This window comes from Schistocerca americana, chromosome 3, assembly GCF_021461395.2.
Source record: "Schistocerca americana isolate TAMUIC-IGC-003095 chromosome 3, iqSchAmer2.1, whole genome shotgun sequence".
NCBI classification, from domain to species: Eukaryota; Metazoa; Arthropoda; class Insecta; order Orthoptera; family Acrididae; genus Schistocerca; species Schistocerca americana.
Genome location: NC_060121.1, coordinates 477191648 through 477209597, shown reverse-complemented (window position 1 = coordinate 477209597; position 17950 = coordinate 477191648). Strand labels below are relative to the sequence as shown.

At 42.6% G+C, this 17950-nt stretch overlaps 1 protein-coding gene across 1 annotated transcript in view; it reads left to right on the top strand.

The window, feature by feature from the left end:
* The window catches only part of LOC124606161 (dipeptidase 1-like), a 297352-nt gene that overhangs the window by 219447 nt on the left and 59955 nt on the right, over window positions 1-17950 (top strand). The window contains exon 7 of the mRNA XM_047138128.1: window positions 9576-9752. Coding sequence (XP_046994084.1) covers window positions 9576-9752 — 177 coding nt within the window. The remainder of the gene's footprint in view (window positions 1-9575; window positions 9753-17950) is intronic.

The following is a 17950-nucleotide window of genomic DNA, read 5'->3' as shown; positions in this document are numbered from 1 at the left end:
GTCAGTTTATCCACGTCTCGTCTCCTTACATTCCCTCCTTTTAGCAATTTCTTCAGCTTTAATCTACAGTTCATCACCAATAGATTATGGTCAGAGTCCACATCTGCCCCTGGAAATGTCTTACAATTTAATACCTGGTTCCTAAATCTGTCTTACCATTAAGTAATCTATCTGAAACCTTGAAGTAAATCCAGGCTTCTTCCATGTATACAACCTTCAGACATGATTCTTGAGCCAAGTGTTAGCTATGATTAAGTTATGCTCTGTGCAGAATTCTACCAGGCGGCTTCCTCTTTCGTTCCTTACCCCCATTCCATATTCAGCTACTACGTGTCCTTCTCTTCCTGTCCCTGCTATTTAATTCCAGTCACCCATGACTATTAAATTTTCGTCTCCCTTTACTATCTGAATAATTTCTTTTTTCTCATCATACATTTCATCAATCTCTTCATCATCTGCGGAGCTAGTTGGCATATAAACTTGTACTACTGTGGTAGGTGTGGGCTTCGTATCTATCTTGGCCACAATAATGCGTTCACTATGCTGTTTGTAGCAGCTTACCCGCATTCCTGTTTTTTTATTCATTATTAAACCTACTTCTGGATTACCCTTATTTGATTTTGTATTTATAAACCTGTATTCATCTGACCAGAAGTCTTGTTCCTCCTGTCACCGAACTTCACTAATTCCCACGATATCTAACTTTAACCTATCCATTTCCCTTTTTAAATTTTCTAGTCTACCTGCCCGATTAAGGGATCTGATATTCCATACTCCGACCCGTAGAACGCCAGTTTTCTTTCTCCTGATAAGGACGTCTTCTTGAGTATTCTTCGCCCGGAGATACGAATGGGGGATTATTTGACCTCCGGAATGTTTTACCCAAGAGGACGCCATCATCATTTAACCATACAGTAAAGCTGCATGCCTTCGGGAAAAATTTCGGCTGTAGTTTCCCCTTGCTTTCATCCGTTCGCAGTACCAGCACAGCAAGGCCGTTTTGGTTAGTGTTACAAGGCCAGATCAGTCAATCATCCAGACTGTTGCCCCTGCAACTACTGAAAAGGATGCTGCCATTCTTCAGGAACCACTCGTTTGTCTGGCCTCTCAACAGATACCCCTCCATTGTGGTTGCACCTACGGTACGGCTTTCTGTATCGCTGGGGCACGCAAGCCTCCCCACCAACGGCAAGGTCCATGGTTCACGATTGGGGGGGGGGGGGGAGGGGCTAAAATATATGGATTTACTAACAGCACTTTCTGTACCAAAAACTTAACGATATTTCTTTGACTCTTTCGATAGATTTTGTTTAGAACTGACGGAGTACAGAATTATTGAATGTCCACAATCTTAGAAACTAAAACTCTAAAATTTTGGCACTGTGGATTTCCTTTCTTTAAACTGTTACCTCATATCTCTTCGTCATCTGATCGAAGCATAATAATATTTATTTGTAGTATACGCGGACACGGTTATTAATCAAGTTGGGTGGTTTTAATGACTCAGAGACGTATGGACTATAAAGTATGTGATGTAAGAGAAGAAGAAATCTTGGTAACAGCTGAAAATCAAATAACTGACTGTAATAAAGTAGGCTATATAACATGAATCTATCTTCCACATTTACTCCACCTACTTCTAAGAAACATGTATTACTGTAAACCACACTTGTTTCTGGCTAAATCATTTGCTGGAGTAGTGAGCGATCCCTCATCCATTGGCCGGCGTGAGTCACTTGCAACGATGACCAATGAGTGAAGCTTCACAGAGGAAGCAATATTTTTTCGTAAACCTACATCGTCATCGTTGTCATCGTCGTAGTCGTCGTCGTCATCCGTTTGACATACAGTACCAAATAACATTTTCTCTAGACTCTCAAATGCACGACAGTCTTGAGCGTAATTCCCAGCAGACAACTTCCCGTGGTTCACTGAGAAACCCTTAATTTCAGTACTTTTCTCATTAAAGGTCAATGTCTTATCGCCAGAAGTAAAAACTAGTAGTACACATTGATCGTAAACATTGTTTCAAACAAATTACTCTCTATTCTTCAATAATACTATTAGTGTACGAAAAGAAATCTACCGAGTTTTACTTTAATATTTATATCTACATCTACATCTGCCCATGCTATGGTCTCCAGCTGTACCAAAAACAAACTCATAAATTGTTAATTTGTAACTTTCTTTCTGGGGGAGGGGGGAGGGGGGAGGGGTTGAAGTGCTGACGATTTTTATACGTTGCCATGGTCTTCATTCAGAGGCCTGACAGGCTGCAGCTCTCCGAGATAATCTTTTCAGCGCAAATATCTTCATCTCTGCATTAATACTGCAGCCTACATGTACATTAACGTGATTACTACGCCTAGCCTAGGACTACCGATACAGTTGCTTTTAGTATCATATAAACATATATATTTGATTTCAGATCTTACTTTGCAACTTGCTCTGTTAAGTTCTTTCATTCGATGTTGAAGTTAATCTGCGCTAGAAGCAAACAGTGAAGTACCACTACCTTTCGTCCTTTGTTTCCACCCTGTCAAATTTACTTTCATCAACGCCAACCTCGTCACCGTGAAGAAGAGTTGTCGTATTTTATTTGACTTTATAATTTGACCTTTTAACTACTACGGTTTCTATGAATGTGGCTGCTCAATAAGCTTCGTCTGATCAGCGTAATGAGAATAGTTAGGGGGAAAAAATCAGAGATTCCCCTTTTGAGAAGTAGTGATCTCATACACTTATGAGCCAAACCCTTATGACCATTGCCCATCGCGACGTTGGATGCCGTCTAGTAATGTTGTGGGCACGTGACGCGGTAACAAAAGTATGTAAGCAGAGCAGACACGGACTGGGGGTCATTCTAGCGAAGACATAGACTGCAAATGAGTCTGAAGTATCTGAAGTTCAAACTACCATTGTTCATTGCTTCGCTTTTACCTTTTGATATCCTTCCTTGCCTTTAGTAGCACTTTTCCTGGAGTCGCCTCTGGCAGACACTTGAATGACCGCAGATATCTCACATGGACAACTGTCGTTCTTGTTGGGAACTGCAACTTCACATTCACCTGCGACATATTTTCGATAACTTGATACGAGCCCTGGTACAGTGTTAAAATCTTCTTTGTCTTTCCATTCGGCGTATATAGACACGACAACATCAACCATTGGCCCACTTTATACTGCCGTAAGGTCCCCAAACGCCTCATTGCCTCTTCCTGTTTCTCCAAAACCTTCGTATTTACTCTTTGTGTCCTTTTCCACAACTCCTCTACTTTCCTTGCAAAATTGCCTGCTTCTCTCTTTCTGTCTGTTTTGGTCAATCAATCGAAATCTGACGGCATCTTCTTGCCATGCACTACCTTGAATCGCGATAACCCAGTGCTACTATGTATTTTACAGTTAAATGCGTTACGACAAAAACCAGGTGTGCCTCCCAGTTTGAATGATTTGAATCTATGCAACTAAGCATTTTCGCAAATGTTCTATGAACTCTGTCTCTCTTGCGGATGTAGTGGGCTAGTCCCCAACTTCTTCACTCTCAGCAATTAACATAATTACTTCATTATCTCTGACATGAATTTCATCCTCTATCCTATTATCATCGTAGTGGCGCTCCAAACGTCAGTATCCACCTATTAATTGACGCCTGCTGTGATTGCCTGTTGGTCCAGCATTGGCACAATCTCGACATAATGAGGAAAATGGTCTATTACAGTCAGCACAAAACGATTAACCGCTGATGTTCGGTTGAATGGTCCTAACACGTACACTCCAATGAAACTAAAAGGTTTTGTTGCTTTTTGAATCTTTATAAAAATACACACTTCCGACTCAAACTGGCCATCTGTGCACAATCCACACAATTCTTTACGTATCAATCCACATTGCTCTTCCTTCCTTTCTCTGCCACCCTAATATTCATCGCGCTGCGTCCACCATGGCCTGACAAAATGTGATCACGCATCTCACATTACGTTCTCAATTTTAACTTGGTCAGCACCAACACTCATGGTCGTAATTTTGTCTCTCTTCACAATAATTCATCTATATCAAATTGCTGCTGCTTCTTATACTGCCTGAACTACTTGTTGGTGTTCTGTGCCGCTTGCCATTCTGCAAGATTGTGACCCAGTGCTTGTGTTACAGCTGTCTTCTTCTTAGACCGTCCGCATTTCTGCGTTTCCTTCCCAGCTTGTGGGTTTTTTTGAAACTCAATGAAATTGAGTACTAAGTTACAATGCCCACCCCGTTAATCTACAGCTCTTGAAGCCTAATATCCACTTTAAAGCTTCATGGTCCATTATCACCTTAACAATTATTCTATACAAATAACGTCGCAAGTACGCAATTTCGTATACCAGACTAAGCATCTCTCTCTCTCCATTGTAGAGTAGTTTATTTCTGTAGCGTTCAATTGTCTTGATGCAAAGGCAGCAGAATGTTCTTGACCATCGACCCACTGGCTCAAAACTCAGCCAAGGGCGTAGTTTGATGCAACACATGACAATATAAATTCTTTCTGAAACTACGGAAACACCAAAAACAGACTGGATATCAGCTCATAAAACTCGTCAACTTTATCTAGTCCCTGACGTTCCTGCCACAACACACACTTAACCTCTTTCTTCAGCAATTACGTAAGAGGTCTGGTCATATCCGCAAATCCCTTCACAAACTCCTGTAATAATACGTGAGACTCAGGAGAAATTGTAACTCCCTAGTAGGTTTTAGTACTGGAAAATCTTGCAGTGCTTGCACCATCGTTACTTATGACATGGCCCCCAAAAAGCTAATTTCCTCCAGTGCAGTGTGACATTTTTCAGCATTGGCTGTGAGACATGCTACCTATAATCCGCTGCTGAATGCTTCTTTCAGGCGTTGTCTATGTTCCTGAATATCCGTTGAATGGACGATTATGTCATCAAGATAAACTAAGCACTTGCATGGTTTGAATCCTCTCAGTACTCCATCCAGCAAGCGTTGGAATGTCGCCCAGAAGGCGTCGTCCTACATTGGTAGTGTCCCCCATTTGCTGAAAAATCTGTTTTTGGTCTATTTCTATAGCAGTTATAACTGATGGTATTTACGCTTTAAGTCGAACGTCGAGAACTAGTAACTTTTGCGTAGGTTATCTAAGGTCTCCGTGATATTCTGAATAGAGTATGCATCTGTTGTAGCTTTGCTATTCAAATGGCAACAGAACCAATACTTCTGCGAACGATCTGTAGATTTCTTAGATACAACTACAATTCCTACCCGCCAAGCACTATCACTTTCTTCTATTACTCCATCAGCCTACTGTTGATCTATGAACTCCTGTAAAAATGGTTGCGATGACTGTGGCATTCTATATGGTATTTAATATACCGGTGCTTCATTTCCTGTTGTAATGCTGTATTGTGTTACTAACATTGCAGGCGGTGACTCTCGAAAAATCCGATCCTGGAATGCTAGCAACGGGTCCTCCATCTCTGCTCTTTCTGCTCCTTTCAGAGGCTTTAACTTCTCACGGAATGCAGTCCTAGCAGTGTCCTTTGCCCTATTATAGCTCACACCTTTTGTGTGAAAATCTTCCTTTCCGGAATCCTGAGTGTAGCTAATAACGTTCCTTTCAACAATTTCACATCTTCAGCTCAAAATTATCGATATTGACCGGTACCACTTTTCTTCCGCCCCTTTCCTGTATGTGTGCAAGACTACGTTTCACCAAACAACATGCTGTGTCTAATACTTCATTACCCTCCCGTGGTTCTGTTACACATATCACACCTAGTGGCAAGTTCGGTACTTACAGTGATTTTCTGGTACCTTTCGACACGCAGTCATGCGAATCAATCATTAATACTATTGCTCACGGTTCAACTGGACCGTATTGTATACTAGACACTCCTTGTGGCAGATTAAATTTGACGACAGTTTCCCCTAGTCAGAACATCTTTCTGCTCAGTTCCACTACGTATCGTTGAAGGTCAATCATTGCATGATGTTGATGCAAAAAATTTAATGCCAGGATCATGCTGTACCCTCGCTTACATGAGATACCACTTCCACACATTGCCTAAAGTTGGTGGTAGCAACCGGAAGCCGGCCAGTGTGGCCGAGCGGTTCTAGGCGCTTCAGTCTGGAACCGCACGTCCACTATGGTCGCAGGTTCGACTCCTGCCTCGGGCATGGATGTGTGTGATGTTCTTAGGTTAGTTAGGTTTAACTAGTTCTAAGTTCTAGGGGACTGATAACTTCAGATGTTAAGTCCCATAGTGCTCAGAGCCATTTGAACCATTTGAACCAACCGGAAAATTCACCACTACTGATGCAAATGGTCGTATATCATTATCCCCTACACCATGTTAATCGTATCTTGGTGGATTCCACTAGCCCCTACCCACAAAATCTCTCAAGGCTGCTGACACATTAGCTCTTTGTCCGACAGTACCTTACACTCTCTTCCATCCACAACATCCGTTATGACACACTTTGCCTCTGTTTTCGTTCTGATTGAACTTATTGCTACCAGGACCTACTGTCGGCGGCCCTGGGGCTCCTTCTAAGTTTAACGGATGCGTCCTACTCCTTGGATCACCTCTACCACTCCTTACAGCCTTGCTGTTGAGCAAAACCCCCTCTACTGGCATTCCCACCAAATTGTTGACGGCCCTTGTTACTCAGTTGTGCTGTGGATTCCATTACTGGTAGAATTGTCTTTATATACGTCTCAGTTCGACCGAAATTAACGCACTTAATATTCGATGTAAATACCTGTTTCTGCTCTCTTACCCCTGCTAACCTACTGATTCCTTTGTATTCCAAAGCTAAACTAAATCCTTCATGAAGATCATCAAGAGCTCCTGTGTGCTCTCTCCTAGACATTTCTGGTGTCATACCTCTTAAAAAGGCATCGAGCGCTCATTGTTCACCCTGTTGCAGCACCACTTTATTTACCACCTCATTTAATGAGAGCACGCACGTGTTAAAGTTCATTTTCCTAATTATATCTGCAATGTCCTCTAGTGATTCGTTATGTCTCCTGTATAATAGAAAATTTGTGGTAAGGTATTATGGGACCAAACTGCTGAGGTAATCGGTCCCTAAGCTTACACACTACTTAATCTAACTTTAGGCTAACTTACGCTAAGGACAACACACATACCCGTGCCCGATGGTAAATTAACTTTGGCCTCATGATTACCACCACACAAAAACAATATAGTCTCACACACCCCAATGACGACACTACGGGCTATTGCTCGAACAACTTGCAACGAGGGTGCCACAACCTCCACTGTTTATTGCTCGCGGACCGTGAAAAGGCGCCCTAGACCGCTCGGCTACCCTGCGTGGCTCTCCTGTATACCATTCCAAATTATTCGCAGAAACGCCGTGCACTATTACTCTTCCCTCAACATTCTTCCAACCACCGTCTCAACTGGCCAAAAGTTTCTGCATTTCTCAATGCTTATGTTCGTCTTACGAATTATTTTGCTTCTCCTGACAAACGTAACATCACGATCTGCAACAACTTAAGATCCTCTATAAATGCCAATACATCCTCAGACCCTCTACAAGAGATAGGAGAAACAAGATCCGCGACAGTCTAATCCACTCCCAGAGTTTGCTGCTTCAACACTACAGTCTCGAGATTCTTTCCTGCTAGTTTATTAAACATAACCACATTACTCGCTGTCAATTACGCCACCTGATCCACCAATGACTGCACCGCTTCTTCACTACTGACACCTTGGGTCTCAGAGTTTTCCTCTGCGCCCATAATCCACGAGAAAAATAACACTACAACAAAACAGTACAAACACAACAGTTAGTCCTGAAGTCTTCTACCAAGTTACTTCTTCTCTCTAATCATGAGTCACCTCGACTCTCTATATTGCATAGCCGTGTACCCAATACAGTCACAAGTAATGCAGTTCCGCTTCTGTTTCAGCATTAGGCGCAGAATGCCCGAGGAAATTACACTGAGAGCAATGTACAGGTACTAACCATTCATCTTTAACATTACTCCTAAATTGCAACAGATCAACAGTCCCTCTGATTTGGTAAAAGAAACTTTCACAAAATCATGCCCTCCAAACTTTTCCCCCATGATTACCACCACACAAAAATATATAGTCTCGCACACCCCAATGACGACATTAAGGCCTGTGACTCGAACAACGTGCTGTACGGGTGCCACAACCTCCACCATTTATTGCTACGATGTCTGTCATCCTACAATACATATTGATCACTCTGTAGGGGCACCTCCGTAGAATGCGGTTCATGTGTGGTGATGCTGTAGGTGGTGGGGAACAGTGGAAACGCTGTGGACAATTTAACAGCATAACTTTATTTTATCTTTAATTCCTCGTGAGCTTTGGACGGTTCAGCAGGCGTCGGCTGCTAGGATGGTGTCCAGCGATGCTGCGTCAGGTGTCTGGTCCGGCGATGAAGGCAGGTCACGGTGAGTTGCGATAGCGGGGCTTACCGGAAGAGCGACTTACCAGGCGTTGGCCCCACTGCTCTTCGTTCCGCGGTGGTGGAGGCGACTGCGCGCGGTCTCAAACCTCGCTCCTCGGACAGTCGGCCGACGGCGGCTGGCGTTTTGATGCTGAGTCCCTCTTTGGACCTCAGCGTTGGAGACAGCAGGCATGGACAGCAGGCTGGCGGGACTGTGGCGCCAAGTCCTGTGAAGGACGCAGTGCGGCGGCAGACACAGCCTAGTCACGAACTGGTGCTGGTGCTGTGTAGTCACCTCATGCTCCGGCGGTGCTCCAGCGTCGTGGTGTGCGTACTCAGCGATGACCACGCCCCCCCCCCCCCCCCCCCAGTCTAATGACATCTTCTCCTCAAATTCAGCCTCATTTATATTACGCTACTATCCGTTTGTTCCTCTACAACCTGGTGTCTAGTCACGTCGCGCGCAACAAATAGACTCGCTCGAGTGTGGTGGCAACGACCGGCTTACTACAACGTTCTTTTCTGCGGGGGCGTTTAATGCTGCGCTCAGCTATCCTCGCTTCACAGTTCACTTGCGCATCTGTTACTGTACCCGGTATGCCGACATAGCACAGCTAACGGCCAACGCTGTTACCGTAATACTCCGCGACAGCTTCCGTACTACTTTCATTGACTTACACTAAGATTTAATACTTTTACTTAAAGTACTGGGCAGCGCCATTATAGTAGAGGCAGTTCTTAATGTACACAACCTGTGAGTATAATGTGGAGGTTGAAGGCATTCTCCACCACGCACATGTCAAGTATAAATGTATTCGCTACTATTAAGTAAATTACAGACTATTTACCTATTCCTTTCTTGACTCAGCTCTTCCAAAAACAAATTTTGTTTATTTTACCAATGGCACATATTTGATGAGCCTCCATTACTGCTCCCTTATGTTTTGCAGAGGTCGTGTTATGAATAATTTAGCTAGAGTCGTAGTTGTAGCATTTGTACCATACTTTTACTCAATGATGAGTAAACGTCTAGTATCTGGGTAGTGATAAAATTGAATAGAAGAGAGAATATAACCGTCATTGACATTACTGTTCGTGGTATTTCTTATGATTTCTCTTGGCAGGTTGTGGTCCGCGAGATGAACCGCCTGGGAATGATGGTGGACCTGTCGCACGCCAGCGTGAGGACCATGAAGGACGCGCTGGAGACCAGCAAGGCTCCCGTCATCTTCTCCCACTCCAGCGCCTACTCCATCTGCAACAGCACCAGGAACGTGCCCGACGACGTCCTCAGGCAGCTGGTAATGCTTGTAACTCAAGCTAGCGACTTTCTGTACTCTTTAATTCACCAACGCGTTCGAGTTCTTGTCTCAATAATTGTGTTAATGTGCTTGTTTCTAAAGCTGAGCTATGGATACAGCTACCCAGCCGCTCGTAGGCCGCTTAGGAGCCATCTACGTGGCAGCGCAACGAATAACCAAGTAGTAGTATTTGAACAAGTTGTAGGGTTTTCGTATGTTTTCTGCTGTTGTAAATAATTCACCTTTACTGTAAAAAAACGAAGACGAATGAATTCACTGGACGAGGAGTGAGGTATTTGACTCTATGTTTAGTTTTATCGCTGGTTTACTTGCTAGTCTATTGTGCAGCACTGGGGCATTCTTATTTGGGGAATAGTAACGAGCACTTGAGTTTTTCACAGGAGATCTGTTTTTGTGAATCCGGGAGAAATTACCTGGAATATTTCATTATGGAGATGAAAACTTTTCGTAAACCTATTACATTCTTTGTATTAATGGAGAAGATTTTCGGAGTGATTTTTAAAGGTAGCTCATACATGCACAACAATTAGATGTTTGTTTATTGGAAGTATAAATTGAAGGAAATCTTTGTCCATCAAATAACTAATAATATTCATGACTTGTGTTAATTTGATTATGTCGCAAATTACACAGTTAGCTGAGATGTCTGTAAATTTTTGTAATGTGAGAATTTCGCAGTTGGTAGAGTCTTGTTATGTTGTACAGTACATCATGTCAATAATCAGTCTATTTCAAGAACGATTTCCTTTAAAGAAGAACCCACTATTAATTAAAAAAAAGAAAAAAACCCTCCGTCCGAACAGGTCTCGGAGGACTCAGTGGCACTGACCGATCGTTGTGTCATCATCAGCCATGAGGCATCAATGCATGCGGATATGGAGAGGTGTGTGGTCAGCATATGGCTGTCTTGGTCACTGTCAGTTTTCGTGACCGGAGCCGCTGCTTCTCAGTCAAATAGCTCTTCTATTTGCCTCACAAGGACTGAGTGCACCACACTTGCCAACAGCGCTCGGCAGTCCCATCCAAGTGCTAACCAAGCCCGATAATGCATAACTTCGGTGATCTGATGGTACCGATGTTATCACTGCAGCAAGGCCATTGGCATCAATCTTACTAAAGTTCTGAAGAATAGATGAGATACTAAATGATTTGTATTTCCTTTCGAGAACGTCAGTATCAGTCACAACATGGCATGCTGAGCGAGAGATACGTCACTTTCTTTCAGACCAGATCTCATTTCGCAGTCTTATGAGGAAATGGATTAATTTTCAGTAAACAATTATCTTTTCTGAGTAGAGGAATAATTTATTTTTGTAGTTATTCCAAATCAAACATTGCACTTCATATCAAGCAACGGTCATAATGTACTTCGGCATTGAGTTTCAGTTATATAGTTTTCATTGAACGCGTAATTAGTATATTCTGGCAAGTAATTAGTTTCCTCTGACACTTAATTTGTTTCAATTTCATTATTTAAATTTCTGCATTTCGTTAAGTTGAAAGTTTTGTTTCTCAACACTACAGATGCGCATCACACGGCCAGCCAAGTCAGTATTGTTCAGTAGTTGAATACGATGTCTAAAATACAAGTTACACGAAGTGAACGTTATGGGAAAAAAATATTCGGTATTCACACATGTACACAAACCTTTTATAGAAAGTTTACAACGCTTTTTTTTATCAACGGTTAAGAGTACGCATGTCCCAACGTGTACTCAATGCAATGGCTCTGAGCACTATGGGACTTAACTACTGAGGTCATCAGTCCCCTAGAACTTAGAACTACTTAAACCTAACTAACCTAAGGACATCACACACATCCATGCCCGAGGCAGGATTCGAACCTGCGACCGTAGCGGTCACGCGGTTCCAAACTGACGCGCTTAGAACCGCACGGCCACACCGGCCGGCCAACGTGTACTGAAACAAAACATTAAGTAAGTCACTCTCTGAAGTCGAACAATTATACTTCTGGTGGCTAAAGGTCGCTTAGATTGTCACTGAGTTCTGCAGGACGCTCAGTGTTAAAGTGAAAATACAGTGAACAAAGTTTAAGTTCTGTAACGTGCAAAACTAAGTCCAGCGTGTATTTGTTTTAAATTTAAAGAGGAATAAATTTACTAGTCCTCAAGTCTGCCACAACGACGGAGCCCACATTTTCTTCGGCGAGGAGGTCATGAGTGCTGTAAGACGACAGGTGGCTGCTTCGGGTCACGAAGTCAGACGTTAGTGGCAGCGACACAGTGGACGCAGCTGTCGAGTGAGAATCCTGAATGACAGAATCCTTGTGGAATCGGCGCTTGGCCCAGGAAAGCTCAGTCGAAGTGTACTCGTCTGGTCTGGCTGGAGCACTGCCTAAATATCACACGGCGCAAGGATACAGCCGGGCCTATTTTAGATTATGTATCTTGCGGAAGAGAATAGATCCACGTGGTCTGTGGCCTATAGCAGTGATTGCCTTGCCTCCTAGTGGATAGTCGGAACATGGCCGTCTGTCTTCAGGAAAAATTGTCCCCTGTGCGTTAGGCACCTTCGAAGCATTGATGTGAAGTTCGTTGCTCACACTGCACGCGTTAAGCCTCTGTACAGCAGCGACGGCACAAATACCTAATCTGGAAGCAGCGACACAGTGTCGGAAGTTCCATGCGGCTTTTCGCGGATGATGCTGTAGTATACAGAGAAGTTGCAGCATTAGAAAATTGTAGCGAAATGCAGGAAGATCTGCAGCGGATAGGCACTTGGTGCAGGAAGTGGCAACTGACCCTTAACATAGACAAATGTAATGTATTGCGAATACATAGAAAGAAGGATCCTTTATTGTATGATTATATGATAGCGGAACAAACACTGGTAGCAGTTACTTCTGTAAAATATCTGGGAGTATGCGTGCGGAACGATTTGAAGTGGAATGATCATATAAAATTAATTGTTGGTAAGGCGGGTACCAGGTTGAGATTCATTGGGAGAGTGCTTAGAAAATGTAGTCCATCAACAAAGGAGGTGGCTTACAAAACTCTCGTTCGACCTATACTTGAGTATTGCTCATCAATGTGGGATCCGTACCAGACCGGTTTGACGGAGGAGATAGAGAAGATCCAAAGAAGAGCGGCGCGTTTCGTCACAGGGTTATTTGGTAACCGTGATAGCGTTACGGAGATGTTTAATAAACTCAAGTGGCAGACTCTGCAAGAGAGGCGCTCTGCATCGCGGTGTAGATTGCTCGCCAGGTTTCGAGAGGGTGAGTTTCTGGATGAGGTATCGAATGTATTGCTTCCCCCTACTTATACCTCCAGAGGAGATCACGAATGTAAAATTAGAGAGATTAGAGCGCGCACGGAGGCTTTCAGACAGTCGTTCTTCCCGCGAACCATACGCGACTGGAACAGGAAAGGGAGGTAATGACAGTGGCACGTAAAATGCCCTCCGCCACACACCTTTGGGTGGCTTGCGGAGTATAAATGTAGATGTAGATGTAGACCTCGTTGTCGACGGGACGTTAAACACTAACCACCACCACCATCAGTTGGAAATGATTCTGAAAGACTATTTGTGGTAGACAGGTGAACAGGAACCAAATTTCTGGTGGACACTGGATCCGGTGTCAGTATATTCCTGCAATACAGCTTCATTATAGATGATTCTGCAAGATCACAACTTTTGACGGTAGCTGTGAAACGGACACTCCAGAATTTCCATGTACGTAGGATATGGTAATTAAAATTTCAGCGTTACACCAATTTATTTACACTAGAGAAATTCTGGCTGTTGGACGTGTCTAACGGTACAGGAAATTTTAAGATGAATGTCGCACCATAGTATGCCCAGAGGACATGCAAGTGCACGTTGTCGGACATGAATGACATGGAGGAATCGTATCGACAAACCTGTAATGCAGTGACTGCAGATTGACTAATGTCATTGTGGACTCAGGACAAGAGTGTGGCTAGAAGGCACAGATCCATCCAGAAAGGTGACTCTACTAGGTGATCGTAGGATTGTTCGCCTGGCTGCACAAACAGACAGGTAACAACAGCGGAAACATGAACTGAGCTAACAGGGAGGCTCAGAAAGAGATAACTGGGAGCTGACATCTCGAATTTCCATGCATCGTTTATCGCTGGCGCCACAGACAACAGAGACTTGCGTAATGTAGTTCCAGAGTCAGATGGGAGATTCAGTGGCGTCCTGTGGTATTCAGCGACTAGTCTCGTTTTTCTCACATCGACTCCAACGAGTCCGTAGATGGCCTGGTGAAATGGCATACGAAACAGTGAGTCTCGATTACCCCTCCGACTGCTGGATGAGCTATGGGTGTGACAATAGGGTTGTATGGAATCCCATTCTCGTATGCGGCAAGAATGGTAAATCCTCTTGTCACAGCCTGCATGAATAGGGTGCCAAATGGTATACTCCAGCTGGATAGTGCAAGACCCCACAGTGTTGTTCACACTAAAAACGCCTTGAAGAACTTATGGAGTCTTGCAAGGCCTGATATGTCTCCCAGATTTTCAGTGATGCGACGGGAACACATGTATGTATTCATACCAGCTTCCAGTCAGCAGTCTTTGAATTGAAGCAGCAGGTGTTTCAGGCACGGCAATAAATTCCACACGATAACTTCCATAGGCTGACTGCTTCCGTGTCACAATTACTAAAAGAGTCTTGGGGATTAAAAGGCCGTTTCGGAGTTATTTATTGTTATTATTTAATAATATAATATATTTAATATTGTAACCGGTTTCATGACAAGGAGAAACCTCATCCTCAGGTGACACTTAACAAGGTTATAAGATATAAGTAGCCCGGAGGATGGAACCCAACGTTTGTAGTCAGACCAAACTAGTAAAATGCTAAATAGTGGTATGTCAATGATTCGTAATCAGTTGGACCTAAGGATGCAAGTCCAAATGGTCGGTGTAGCCACAACTCCAGTCAATGTGCTGTGATAAGTCACATTTGTGGCTGGCCTGTCTAGAAGGTTTCCTACTACAAGAGCGTATTCGTTTTTGTGACGGTCACAATTCGTACTGTTGTTCATAATGAGTATCAGTTTCGAATGGAATGAAAGTTTAGTTATTTAATACTCGTCATTATGCGATGAATGTCTCCAGAGAATTTGGTAACTATCGAACCGATGTAACATTTTCCATCCCCTCAGTGTGTCCTACAGGTTAGTCAGCGGAGCTACAGTATCAATTCAGGTAGAAATATTAACATGTAAAATGTCCAAGAAATTTTAGCTTCCAGAAATTGACTGCCCGATTATTTGTATAACAGGTTTCCCTTGCCAGGCCGAAGTAAAATTGTAATCCGTGGTGCCATTTCCGGTATTTGCTCACGGGAATGATTGCCGAATCTCGTAATAAACATCAGCCACAGGAAACAGGAACGTTATGGGATAAACAGAGAGAAATTAATTGATTCTGAAATGCTGACACTGCTATCATCTTCAAATATTCGAGGACTCATCAGAGCTCGAGTACCTCAAACCAGCGAAAACGATGATAAAAGTACACAGCAAAATTTCAATGCAGACGGCGTTATATTCAATTGAAGTAGGTAATATAAAGTCTGAGTTTGTCGGCACTCAAATGAAAGCATATTGCTGCGAAGCACGGATTGAATAATTCAATATTTTCTTTGTTCATCTGTTGGGCAATTTATTGCTGAGGCTAATTTTAATCTCCGTCATATAACAAGAGATAAAATATTCTGTACTGGATTGCAGATAACAATGCGAACAAGTCCGTTGAACACTACACATGAAATTCTTCAGTGCGTTTCAGTCAAGTATGTGAAGAGACATCACTCCATCTGTCCACTTCATCCGTCCACTCTTCAGTAAACCAATCTTATGACATGAAATTTAAGTAGTTACATTCTATACTAGCTGAACTGGGAAAGAATGTGTGGGTCCTTCACCTACACGTTTTGTTTTCCATTGAATACTATCAACCAACCGATTCCTTGGTGGAGTGACTCTGGTATTTCGTCCTGTCAGTTGATTTGTGCCTATCCGACTCTTTTCATGGGAGATATTTAAGAGCTAAGCTCTGTCTGCTTTGCCACAGAATTATTGGATCATCATCTACATTTGAGTCTTATCGTTATAATTCGATCATCGCAACTATAAAGGATTTTTTGTTGTCTGGAGAAATGCTTCGTGAAGGCAGATAAAAAGCTACTTGAAGGAAAAGTAGCTGCTCTGGTATCAAAAACTGATATCAGCCAACGGGGGTGCTATGTATTAACCAAACGTCCTTCCAATACTATTGCACAAAGATGCTTTTAGCGCAGAACGAAACAGCGGTCCATCACCAGACGTCTCTCCTACAGGAATTTAGAGTCACTAAAGTTATTTGATACAAAACAACAAAAAGGTGCTGCCACGTCAACTACATTAATTGTAGAAGTCATCAACCCCTGGCAGAAACATCTTCAGTACTGTGAAATCATTAGCGTTAGCAGCCTGAACGTTGGTATCCTGAAAGCGAATGAAATTCATATGATCTCTGTAATTACTGAAAGATGGCGTCGGTTGGTAGGACACACGCGAAAGCATCAAACAGTTATCAGTTAGGTAATGTTGCAATGTATGTGGCGCAAAATTTATGGAGTGAAAGCTTGAGTACAGTAAGTACAGATGGATGCAGGTTGCAGTAGCGAGGCAGAGATGAAGAGGCTTGCACAGGTTAGATTAGCGTGGTGAGCTTGAAAAAACCAGTCTTTCAACTAAAGACCCCAGCAGTAAAATTATTCATGAGTTGTATTCCATCTTTGCAATTAAATGAAAGGCAGTTTGTTTTTTGCCATACGCATTTCACTTCTTTTATTTGTGAAGCATCTTCAGAGGCCCGCAATACATGTTTTTCTTATGTCTATAATAAATTCGTGATATAGCAGTTACAAATGTGTTACCATATGACGCTTCCTCTGGTTCTTCTCTTGTTTTTCAGATTAGAAACAACTTACACACACAAGTTCCGTAAAGCTAAGTTGTTACTTGCGATTTCTCATGTTGGTAATACATGTGTGTGAATAATTCAGATGACTGATTTTCGGTGCTTTTTGACCTTAAAATTTTACTTCCTTCAACATTTTACTTCCACTTTTCACTATGTATTGAAGGTGTATGTTTACAGTGTACTCTGTTGCCAAGTGCCGTTGTGTGTTTATCTTTCGTCTTTTGTTTGTGCTGTGGTGTGTATGATGGTCTGATATTTGTTCATTTATTGTGTGTGTGTGTGTGTGTGTGTGTGTGTGTGTGGTATGTGAGAAAGAGAGAGAGAGAGAGAGAGAGAGAGAGAAAGAGAGAGAGAGAGAGAGAGAAGACTAAATAATAAATTAAGCCCCCCTTTCCCTCTCTCTCCCTCTCTCTCTCTCTCTCTCTCTCTCTCTCTCTCTCTCACACACACACACACACACACACACACACACACACCAGTACGTGCAATTAAATGAACAAATTTTAGACCTCACATGCACACACCACACACCAAATACCCAACACAAACAAAAGACGAAAGATAAACACACAACGGCAGTTGGTATCAGTACACACTGTAAACACAAACATATAGTACACAGTGAAAACTGGAAGTGAAATGGTGAAGTAAATGTGGCCAAATAAACGCCGAAATGGGCCATCTCGAGTATACAGACCTGGTAAATAGATCTCCACGACGACACACGTGGTTTAATATCAGAAATCGTAAGTAACACCAAACGATAATTTAATCTTATGAAAATTGTGCTGCAAAAATTGTTTCTAACCTGAAAAATAAGAAAATAGCGAGAGAACTATGATAGAGTAACATATTTGTAGCTAGCACATAACGAATTTATTATAAACATAAAAGAAACATGTGGTTACAGGCCACTGCAGATGATTCAGAAATAAAAGGAACGAAACCTGCATGGCCAGATACAAACTGATTTTCATTTAGTTGTAGGGACGGAATAAATCTCCATGAATTATGAAGCAACTAAAGAACGATGGAAAGCGGATAAAAAGGTGAACTACATTACATTCCTACTTCCATTGTTTAGTAGTGCTACACCATATTTCAGATGCACTCTCTGCCGTTACCTGCTGTAGAAAATCTGATGCCTGGATCTGACATTTATCTTAGGCTTCCTGTGTTAAAGGCTGGAAAATTACATTAAACAGCGAAGTC